Raw genomic sequence first — 11,981 nt, 5'->3', positions numbered from 1 at the left:
TATTAGGAGCCACTCTATGTCAGCAAATTAGATAACCTGGAAGAAATGGATGCATTCCTAGAGATGTATCAACTACCAAAATTGAACCAGGAAGAAATACAAAACCTGAACAGACCTATAACCACTAAGGAAATTGAAGCAGTCATCAAAAATCTCCCAACAAAGAAAAGCCCAAGGCCAGATGGCTTCCCAGGGGAATTCTACCAAACATTTAAGGAAGAATTAATACCTATTCTGCTGAAACTGTTACAAAAAATAGAAAACTTCCAAACTCATTTTATGAGGCCAGCATTACCTTGATCCCCAAACCAGAGAAAGACCCCATCAAAAAGGAGAATTACAGATCAATATCCTTGATGAACATGGATGCAAAAATTCTCTTCAAAATACTGGCCAATAGGATCCAACAGTACATTAAAAGGATTATTCACCATGACTAAGTGGGATTGATCCCTGGGCTGCAAGGTTGGTTCAACATCCGCAAATCAATCAACGTGATATAATATATTAACAAAAGAAAGATCAAGAATCATATTATCCTCTGAATAGATACAGAAAAAGCATTTGACAAAGTACAGCATCCTTTCTTGATCAAAACTCTTCAGAGTATAGGGATAGAGGGTACATACCTCAATATCATAAAACTCATCTATGAAAAACCTACAGTGAATATCATTCTCAATGGGGAAAAACTGAGAGCTTTCCCCTGAGGTCAGGAATGTGGCAGGGATGTCCACTATCACCACTGCTATTCAACATACTATTAGAAGTCCTAGCCACAGCAATCAGATAACGAAAAGAAATCAAAGGCATCCAAATCGGCAAAGAGGAAGTCAAACTCTCACTCTTTGCAGATGATATGATACCTTATGTGGAAAGCCAAAGGACTCTCCCCCAAAACTGCTAGAACTCATACAGGAATTCAGTAAAGTGGCATGATATAAAATCAATGCACAGAAATCAGTGGCATTCCTATACACCAACAACAAGACAGAAGAGAGAGAACCTAAGGAGTCGATCCCATTTACAATTGCACCCAAAACCATAAGATACCTAGGAATAAATCTAAGCAAAGAAGCAAAGGATCTGTACTCAGAAAACTATAAAATACTCATGAAAGAAATTGAGGAAGACACAAAGAAATGGAAAAACGTTCCATGCTCATCGATTGGAAGAACAAATACTGTGAAGATGTCAATGTTACCTAGAGCAATCTACACATTCAATGCAATCCCCATCAAAATACCAACCACTTTTTTCAAAGAAATGGAACAAATAATCCTAAAATTTGTATGGATCCAGAAGAGACCCCGAATAGCCAGAGGAATGTTGAAAAAGAAAAACAAAGCTGGCGGCATCACAATTCCGGACTTCCAGCTCTATTACAAAGCTGTCATCATCAAGACAGGATGGTACTGGCACAAAAACAGACACATAGATCAATGGAACAGAATCGAGAGCCCAGAAATGGACCCTCAACTCTATGGTCAACTCATCTTTGACAAAGAAGGAAAGAATGTCCAATGGCAAAAAGACAGTCTCTTCGACAAATGGGGCTGGGAAAATTGGACAGCCACATGCAGAAGAATGAAACTGGACCATTACCTTACACCACACACAAAAATAGACTCCAAATGGTTGAAAGACCTAAACGTGAGACAGGAGTCCATCAAAATCCTAAAGGAGAACACAGGTAGCAACCTTTTCGACCTTAGCCGCAGCAACTTCTTCCTAGAAACTTCGCCAAAGGCACGGGAAGTCCGGGCAAAAATGAACTATTGGGATTTCATCAAGATAAAAAGCTTTTGCACAGCAAAAGAAACAGTCCACAAAACCAAAAGACAACCGACAGAATGGGAGAAAATATTTGCAAATGACATATCAGATAAAGGGCTAGTATCCAAAATCTATAAAGAACTTCTCAAACTCAACACCCAAAGAACAAATGATCCAATCAAGAAATGGGCAAACGACGTGAATAGACATTTTTCCAAAGAAGACATCCAAATGGCCCACAGACACATGAAAAAGTGCTCAATATCGCTCGGCATTGGGAAATCCATATCAAAACCTCAATGAGATACCACCTCACACCAGTCAGAATGGCTAAAATTAACAAGTCAGGAAACAACAGATGTTGGCAGGGATGCAGAGAAAGGGGAACCCTCCTACGCTGTTGGTGGGAATGCAAGCTGGTGCAGCCACTCTGGAAAACAGTATGGAGGTTCCTCAAAAAGTTGAAACTAGAGCTACCATACGACCCAGCAATTGCACTACTGGTATTTACCCCAAGGATACAAATGTAGGGATCCGAAGGGGTACGTGCACCCCGATGTTTATAGCAGCGATGTCCACAATAGCCAAAGTGTGGAAAGAGCCAAGATGTCCATCGACAGATGAATGGATAAAGAAGATGTGGTATACGGGCCCCCGAGTGGCTCAGTGGGTTAAGCATCTGCCTTGGCTCAGGTCATGATCCCAGGGTCCTGGGATCGAGCCCCACATCGGGCTCCCTGCTCAGCGGGAAGCCTGCTTCTCCCTCTCCCTCTCCCCCTGCTTTGTTCCCTTTCTCGATGTCTCTCTCTCTGTCGAATAAATAAATACAATATTAAAAAAAAAAAGATGTGGTGTGTACACACACACACACACACACACAATGGAATATAATGCAGCCATCTAAAGGAATGAGTCTTGCCATTTGCAACGACGTGGATGGAACTGGAGGGTGTTATGCTGAGTGAAATAAGTCAATCAGAGATAAAGATGTATCATATGACCTCACTGATATGAGGAATTCTTAATCTCAGGAAACAAACTGAGGGTTGCTGGAGTGGGGGTGGGGTGGGAGGGATGGGGTGGCTTGGTGATAGACATTGGGGAGGGTATGTGCTAAGGTGAGCGCTGTGAATTGTGCAAGACTGTTGAATCACAGATCTGTACCTCTGAATCAAATAATGCAATATAAGAAAAAAAAAAGTAGATAGCAGGAGGGGTAGAATGAAGGGGGGAAATCGGAGGGGGAGATGAACCATGAGAGACGATGGACTCTGAAAAACAAACTGAGGGTTCTAGAGGGGAGGGGGGTGGGGGGATGGGTTAGCCTGGTGATGGGTATTAAAGAGGGCACGTTCTGCATGGAGCACTGGGTGTTATTCACAAACAATGAATCATGGAACACTACATCAAAAACTAATGATGTAATGTATGGGTATTAACATAACAATAAAAAATTATTAAAATAAACTAATGATGTAATGTATGGTGATTAACACAACAATAAGGAAATTTAAAGAAAATGAAAAAAAAGAAGTAAATTTATGGAACTCATCACAAAAGGTAAGGTATGGGGTGAAGCATAATTAAAAAACAGTAAAAGGAATTAGATATGCCCATTATCTCAGTGCCACAATGTGTTACCAGAGGGAATCAGACTGCACTTTGAACATCCCGGAACAAGCAATCCCCACACACCCACCCACCAATAAGCCAAGATCTGTTGATTGCTTCTCACAGAGAAACCTCTGCACTGGTGCACAGATCTAACCCAGCAAACAAGTCCTGGGGCCCTTTCGGATTATCTCTCACTGGGACAAGACACTTCCCTAACTCTTTTTCATTATCACTTTTAATGATGCTTGCTTACTTTAAGACTTAAGATAAAAATGGGGGGAATACTTGCAATGTTCTCTCTCCTGTCTGAAGACTATGTTCTACCGAATAAACATAAACATAAAACTCATAGTAGAGGCTGCTCACTGAGGACCGAGGAGACCTAGACCCCACTGTGTGACTGTGGTGAACCCATATGACCTCTCTTGTAAGATGAGGGGATAGGCCTATATGTTCTCTACAGTCCCTTCCCAGAATCTACACATGCAATGATTAATCCTGAATAAATTACAAAGATAAAAACTGCAACAGATCCTTGATGAAAATTTTACAGTCAAGGTAGAAGTTGAGTTTGGTCAGGAAGAGGAGGGCATTCCAGGTAAATGGGGCAGAGAGCCTAGGATCTACTGGGAAAGAGTGATTAAACCAGGATGGCAGGGGTCCAGGATACCATGTGGTCCCTCCTCATCTGAAAACCACAAACCTGCCTCTCAGTGAGTCATGGAAGGAGACATCTAGGAAGCAGATAGATGTCTACTGGCCGGCACAAGAGTGTTGCTATTAACTTGTTACTGTTAGGGGCATGGGTGTAAATTGCCAAATTACCACTGTTTGGGTGGTAATTATGTGAGTCTTTGAAGTCCAGCAATAAAATGCTGACTTTAAGGCTAAAGAGCAGAATGATTAGATACTATCCTAGTTTAGAAAACATACTCTTTTCTCTTGTATGAGTTAGGAATATTTCCAGGAAAAATCATCAGAATTGAATCCAATGTCTACCTTTGGTAAGAATAAACAATATGAAAAACAAAGGAATGTTTGTGGTTGTGTGCATGGATGTGTATAAGGTGAAGATTCAAAAAACATCATTTACTCAATGCTAAATCCTCACTTAATTGGCCAGAAGATTAAGAAATGATCATGTGTCCTGGGGGTCATCAGCAGCTGGCCAGGGTATATAAAGGCCCCAGAGCCCGACAAAGACATTCACACCTGACAACACCCAAATCCTCTCACCAGTCCAACCCAAACCAACCCCAGACATCACCATGACCGGCTCCTGCTGCGGCTCCACCTGCTCCTCCCCGGGCTGTGGGGGAGGCTGCTGCCAGCCCTGCTGCTGCCGTGACCCCTGCTGCTGCCGCCCCGTGTCCTGCCAGACCACGGTGTGCCGCCCCGTGACCTGCACCTGCCGCTGCACGCGCCCCATCTGTGAGCCCTGCCGCCGCCCTGTCTGCTGTGACCCCTGCTGCCTGCAGGAGGGCTGCTGCCGCCCCATCAGCTGCTGCCCCACGTCCTGCACGGCCGTGGTCTGCCGCCCCTGCTGCTGGGCCTCCACCTGCTGCCAGCCCATCTCTGTGCAGGCGCCCTGCTGCCGCCCCCCCTGCTGCCAGCCTGCCCCCTGTCGCACCACCTGCAGGACCTCCCCCTGCTGCTGAGACCCCACCACCCCCACAGAGCAACACACTGGAGCCTAAGCACCTATTCTGCATTTTAAGAAAGTAGAAAGAAAAATAGATATTTTTCATAAGGTGACAATAGTCATTTTTACATCCTACCATTTGGATACACAAGCAGATGTCCATCACCACCCTCAGCCAAATTCCTACATCTCCATCAGCAGAAGACACCATGGATGGTAAATCTCTCTTCAAAGGTCCTCAAAATGGACTTCGCAAACTCATCCTGAACTCTGAGGGCTGCTCAAACCCTCCCTGCCATCTTTTGTAATGTGCTGCTCACTTGTTTTCAATAAACTCATTTTTCCTGTAAACTTCCCTGCTCTCTGATTCATTCAGTAGTGCATGTTTATTAGTGTACACAGATGATCAGACAAGGAATAGGAAGAAGAAAGACAAGACAGAGAAGGTGAGGAAGACAGGAGAGGAAAGGGAGAGGTGCTAGGAATCCTGATATGAATCTTAGAAGGTGGTACAGGAAGGCCAGGCTAGTCCTCAGACTGCTTATGTGGGTAGGAAATCTGTGCACATGGGGTCCTCCAGGGTCTGTTCTTTGCCCACATGTCCAGGTTCATGTCTCAACACCCCTAAGTTTCACTGCAAGTAACACTAAACTCACAGTAATGGCACATGCCATGCAGTTCCATATGTCTTTGCTTCTGTCACATTCTTTCATTTGTCTGGAATATTTTTTTCCACCTACCCCTTCCCTCCACTTTCTTCACCTACCTAACACTGAGTCATTTCAAAGATTCAGCTCAGCCTTCTGTAATAATCCTGGCCTAACCCCTCCAACACATAAACACACCCACACACATGTGCACACACACGGACGTGTGTACATTGCATGCACACACACACACACAGAGGTCAGGTTAGGTGCCCCTAACATGTGCCAATAGTATCCTATGCTTACTTCCTTCCCCATGTGGCATAATATTGAGATGATCTATTTCTCTGTCTCCAATGAAGGGGCCACAATTTATTTATTCTGGCTTTCAGTACTGAGCTCAATGTTTAGAATATGGTTGGCACTTGATTTCTATTTGTTGAATCAAACAAAATGAGAAGGTAATTGTCTTCATGACAAGAATTCTAAAAGGTAGATATTCTACTTTAAGCAGAATCTTCAGCATCAGCATAACTTAACTTCTCTGACCCTCAGGTTTCCTCATGGGCCAAATGGGAAAGTTAATCTCATAAATGTAAGTTGCTAGGAAAGTTAAATGACCTTATGTATGTAAAGTGCCTGGCACACAGTATTCACCCAGTACCATCCACTGATATTCCTTGTTGCACATTTGAACATCACTGTATCAAATGGGCTCAAAAGATGTGCTATTTATTACATATTATGTCACTGAGAGTGGGAGAAGATTGAGGAAAAGGATTTTTGTTTTTTCAAGATAGTTCACATCCACTGGCAGAAACAGATTTCCTAAAGTAACAAAGCATATTCCTAAGATTTCCTAAGTATAAGAAAACAGGGCAAAAAAAAAAAAAATTCATCATCAGATTGAGGCTGTCTCAGAATGAAAGTGCTCTTTAAAAGCTGATCGGCTAATCCATAGGAAAGAGCCCTAGATTACAAGCTTTAAGAATAAGGGTTTAGCATCAGGAGCAAGGAAAGCTGGGGATAATACATGCATCTGATGGATTTTCCTTCTACCCTGAACCACCCAAAGGAATTAAACAACTCAGACTGTAAGAAACTCTGAAAGATTACTTGGGTTAGTCTTCCCTGGCTTTAGGCAAATGGTATTTCTTAGGCTGAAAACAAAATTTTTTTTAAGTAAGCTCCACACCCAGCATGGAGCCCAACACGGGGCTTGAACTCATGACCCTGAGATCAAGTCACTTAACTGAGCCACCCAGGTGCCCCTAGGCAGAAAAGATATTTGTTAAATTCCAGAAAAAAAATCCCACCCACTCCCTGATCACCTAGAATTTTTCCCATCTAAAACATTCTCTTTTCAATGAATGATATCCATTTCTTTTGTCTTCCACGTTGTACAGATTTCATGATAAACCTGGCCTATGAAGAACAGCAGAGACAGATGACTCTTCCCCTTCTACAGCTGAGGAAACATGCCGGCAGAAGGACAGGTATCAGCTCTAAGCCACACAACTGCTAGGTGACGGAGGAAGAATCTGAATCCCTCTTTGTCATCCCTACCCTGTTCCTGCCCTTTCTCCCTCACTCTTTCCCTTCTCCATCTCTGACTCTTATGATTGAAGGGTATTTCAAAGATCATTTTGGAGAACAGGGAATGCATATTCTGTTTTCAGAATTTAAAAACCTTCCGAACATCCAGTGGCCAGTTCCTAACAAAACACAACTCATGAAACTATGAAGGAGAGGGCATGGTTCACCAACAGAAAAAGTCACCAGCATTGCATACTTTTTCAGTCCGACCACAAAAATCCCACAATTTATCACCACCATGGTTAACATTTACTTGTTCCCACTCCGGTAATTATGTTCTTGCAGAACATCTGGAATTCAAATAATAGGACTAAAAAAGCCCACGTGGTAAAGATTGGAGACAAGCTCTTGTCCAACAAGCTTAGGTTTATTTATGTGCTACAGCAAAGGAGACTACACAGCATAGGACCAGGGGCACCCCACCCAACGGAGGTTTTTTTATAGAATTTTGAAGAACGGTAGAGTTTACGTAAAATTACACGAAATGGTGTCTTAAGGGGCTCAAAGCAAAACAGGTTTGTGCAAAAGAATTAACATGAGGACTGGGCTGTGACAGGACTTAGGTCCTCTATCTTGAAAACTACAGAATTAAGATAAATGAGGAATGTTGTACCTAAAAACCTCAAACTCTGCCTTTGGGTTGGGTATTGAGGCTGCTTCTGTGTGTTAAGATGACTAAGATCCTGTCCCAGAAATAGTGGGATCTTCCATTCTTACCAATGTGTCTTAAAACAGCAAAGTTTCTGACAGACTATGATTTAAGGACACAGAATTTCTTAGTGTTCTGTCCTTTTTGTTACTTAACAAATGCAGTGAGTTTACAGACATCTTTCCATTCTTACTATTTGAATTGCTGTATATATTCTAGGACAAATAAACAATACACTAAACCACAAATCAAGCAAGTTCCCATTTTACTTCACTAGATGGGATAGAAGTTTTGCTAACTAGGACTACCTGTTCACTAGTCTGGAGAAGACTAGGGGTCATTCATCGGTGTTTAGAGCCAACAAAAGACCACAGTGTTGTCAACACTTTGCCATCCTTTTATCTGCATGACTTTAGAGAAATCATTTTACAAACCAGGACCCTCAAAAACTGTGAAGGACTATGATGGGTCACAAAGTCAAAGGCCTTCAAGGACCAGGATTATGGCAGACCAACAAATGTATAAAACATGATCTATCAAATGAAACACTTTATGGACACAAATTTGGTCTGAGAGTCATCAGCAAGCCTTGGACAATGTCATCCTTAACCTACCTTCCAACTATAAATTTATTTTCTATACTCCCACTTTCCTTAGCTGTGGCTGAAAAAGACAAAGCTATTTTATCAGTCGTCAGTACATGTGGTTCCCCTTGTTTTTCCCAAAGCCAATTTCACACTTCATAAGGAACCAAACCCTTGGCCAATGGACCAAAGCATCTACAACAGAAAGATAATTGGTTCCTTTATAAATATTTTCAATATGTTTTGAAGAACTCAATACAAGTGCTTATGGTCACACCTGGAAAGAAAGAGCAGTCCCAATTTCAATTCTATTTCTAAGACCGTACTCAGGAAGGGTCATTCAAAATGCATAATATGAATAAAGTCCTCACTTAGTTTGACCTTGTTGTCCCATGAAAAGTCTTCTCCTTTCATTGCTTTATCTGTCTTTGTCTTGCCATCCCAACATGTGTAATTATTGTGTGATAAGAAACTACTTAGAACTTCCTTTTCTTCCTTTCCCTCTCCACTCCCAAATAGCATGGTGCTGTTTACACAGTAAGAGTCTCAGAAGTATCTCTGATTTATAGGCCAACTGGAGTCACTCCAGTGCCTCTGGTGATTACTTCCTTAAAAATGAGGTAAAGCACTATTCTGTTTTCCAGAAGCACTGGGCCATTCTTCCCATAGCAGAATCAGTCCATGTCTCCTTCCATGAGTCATTTTGGTTTTTCAGAAATTCTTGCTTCATCTCAATGTCAATCAGAAACCAGGCCTGTGACCTCATGAAACTTACAGTCTCACACTTAGTCATGGGTGGTGAATAAGATGAACAAGAGGAAAGTATGATGGTGGCAACACTGGATTCTTCAAACTTTCAACTTGTCATGTGACATGGTCTGGAAGGATTGGTTATTCCAGGAGTAATTTTTTGGATAATATAAATCATTAAGTATTCATTTCAATGAGGAAGAAAACAGGCAGAAAGGAAAGCATCTTCCCATGATGTTGGAATCACTGCCTCAGTAACTGAGTCCACCAATCTAGAGGTCGATAGGCAACCACCACTCCAGGAAATGACCTGTGACCTGGGGGTCATCAGCAGCTGGCCAGGGTATATAAAGGCCCCAGAGCCCGACAAAGACATTCACACCTGACAACACCCAAATCCTCTCACCAGTCCAACCCAAACCAACCACAGACATCACCATGACCGGCTCCTGCTGCGGCTCCACCTGCTCCTCCCCGGGCTGTGGGGGAGGCTGCTGCCAGCCCTGCTGCTGCCGTGACCCCTGCTGCTGCCGCCCCGTGTCCTGCCAGACCACGGTGTGCCGCCCCGTGACCTGCACCTGCCGCTGCACGCGCCCCATCTGTGAGCCCTGCCGCCGCCCTGTCTGCTGTGACCCCTGCTGCCTGCAGGAGGGCTGCTGCCGCCCCATCAGCTGCTGCCCCACGTCCTGCACGGCCGTGGTCTGCCGCCCCTGCTGCTGGGCCTCCACCTGCTGCCAGCCCATCTCTGTGCAGGCGCCCTGCTGCCGCCCCCCCTGCTGCCAGCCTGCCCCCTGCCGCACCACCTGCAGGACCTCCCCCTGCTGCTGAACAGCTCATTGAGAAATATTCCAGGTGTTCAGAAACATGCAAAAACTCTTCCCACCCCAAGGGATCTGATGAGAGATATCTCCTTTGCAACCTACATGCTCTTCAACAACTAACTCAACAGTAGCTGTCTATTCATTTTCCCACATAATTACCCAGTTAATCCCGGCCCTCTTTGACAATCTTTAGAAACATCCCAACTTTCATCATTTGAATTCCTGGCTTGAAAAAATGAGTGAACAAAGATCAAAGTTCCTCTTCAATGGAGCTCTATCACACTGATTCATTATCACTTCTCTACTATTACAAGACAGGGTATTTTTCCAGGATATCATTATATTTACGATGGGGTTTCACATGGTAAAATAATAAAAATTTTATTTCTGGGAAGTAAGTGTGTTTCTATTGTTTATTAATCTTCAAAAGCTTATTTTTAGCTTATGGTATGGTATGCAGAATCAGAAAAAAACAAAGAAAGAAGGATTTTTCAAGGGCTTTTTAAGTGTTCGGAACAATTCAGGTGCCAAGTCTGTAATTTTAATAGCAACTCAAATAATGTAGAACATCTCATGTGAGGCACCTTCAGAGTTCACGCCACAGGCTTCGTGGTGATGCTGAAGAAATGGAGAGACTACAGCAGGTTTCTCTAATTGTGAACTTGACCCATGAATCATCCCCACACATGTGATAAGGGGGAGGAAGCCTAAGTTAGAGCTGCATTTATACCCTGATTTAGAAAACTGTGCAGTGATTAATATAATTGGTACCTGGGAATCCTGAACCACTGAAGGCCTAGGCTGGAAGAATCACTATCCCATCTTTCCCGTGGCTCCCCTCCAGCACCTCTATGATTCTAATAGAGTGACTGCTGCTGGGAAAAGGAGATATGCGGCTGGAACCATTCTGATTTAGACCTCAAAAGGATTTTTACCATTAAAACAATGTCAATGTAGTTGAAATAGTTAAACATTAATCCACACTGGATATGCTTTTGTTGTTGTGAAACACTTTTAGGCTGGTCAGGAAACCAACCACTATTGTTTTCCTGAGAAATATGCACTGAGTTTCCAACATATGATCTAAAAGAGTTTTTCTGAATGTGTTGCTTGTCTGCTTGGGCATATCTACTGGCCCAGAGAGAGGAGGCAGGCCAGGTAAGATTTGTGAAGGGCTGGACCTTGACAGACTTTGTTCATTGCTGGATTCCCACTGATCTGCACCATATTTGGCACATAGGATATAATAATTTGTTGAATGAGGGAATGGGTAAGTTCTACAGGGTTAGAAGAGAGAAAAACACCTCCATCCCTCACAGATTCTCTCCTCATGCTGGACATGTGCATTCCTACAATAAAATAAATAAGCCACCTCATGAAGGAAAGTATTTTTCTTGAAATATGGTAAAAACTCTTCAACAAAAAGTCCATTACAGTCAAAACATTTACATGCACAATGGCGTTTTCTCTTTAGTAAGGGTTTAATGGTTTACTGGTAGATAGGCTCACAAGTCCCGTTACTTTTACATGTTCTTGAACACCATTTAAAAAATTCTCTAACTACACGATTTTCCCCTCTCAGGGTTTTCCTTGTTAGCCTTCTAGAGAATTCCTTGTCTTACAGTATTTTCTCAGATGCAGAATTCTTCGTGTACTCCCAAGCTTATCATTATTATTGGATTGTGTTTGTTTCCATAGTAACTCCATGCCATGGCCAACCACAGTGGTTGGTGTGGATCTCAGTAAGCCTGCAAGAGACTATGCAAGCAGAATGATCAAAAAGGAGGCTTTCACCACAGCCTTCAACCACAGATCTAGAACAGACTTAGCTGTAAAGCAAAAGGTCAAAACCAAGAAAATCCAAAGGCAGAGTCTTCAAAATGACGGAGTGAAATGATTTTC

The 11,981-nt window shown here is 42.9% G+C and overlaps 2 protein-coding genes across 2 annotated transcripts; both read left to right on the top strand.

The window, feature by feature from the left end:
* The first annotated feature begins 4,658 nt into the window (after window positions 1-4,658).
* On the top strand, window positions 4,659-5,048 carry LOC112813951 (keratin-associated protein 2-3). The gene has a single exon (XM_025859193.1). The coding sequence runs from the start codon at window positions 4,659-4,661 to the stop codon at window positions 5,046-5,048; it is 390 nt and encodes a 129-aa protein (XP_025714978.1).
* Window positions 5,049-9,696: 4,648 nt separating this feature from the next.
* LOC112813950 (keratin-associated protein 2-3) lies at window positions 9,697-10,086 on the top strand. Its single transcript, XM_025859192.1, has one exon. The coding sequence runs from the start codon at window positions 9,697-9,699 to the stop codon at window positions 10,084-10,086; it is 390 nt and encodes a 129-aa protein (XP_025714977.1).
* Window positions 10,087-11,981: the final 1,895 nt, after the last annotated feature.

This window comes from Callorhinus ursinus, unplaced genomic scaffold (genome assembly GCF_003265705.2).
Source record: "Callorhinus ursinus isolate GAN/ISIS: 27379988/994484 unplaced genomic scaffold, GSC_fseal_2.0 scaffold52, whole genome shotgun sequence".
Classification (NCBI taxonomy): Eukaryota; Metazoa; Chordata; class Mammalia; order Carnivora; family Otariidae; genus Callorhinus; species Callorhinus ursinus.
Note: the sequence above shows the minus strand (reverse complement) of the source record. Positions and strands in the feature narration are given on the sequence as shown.

Coding starts and splice junctions, on each gene's coding strand:
- LOC112813951 (XM_025859193.1), top strand. CDS start 4,659: ATGACCGGCTCCTGCTGCGGCTCCACCTGCTCCTCCCCGGGCTGTGGG.
- LOC112813950 (XM_025859192.1), top strand. CDS start 9,697: ATGACCGGCTCCTGCTGCGGCTCCACCTGCTCCTCCCCGGGCTGTGGG.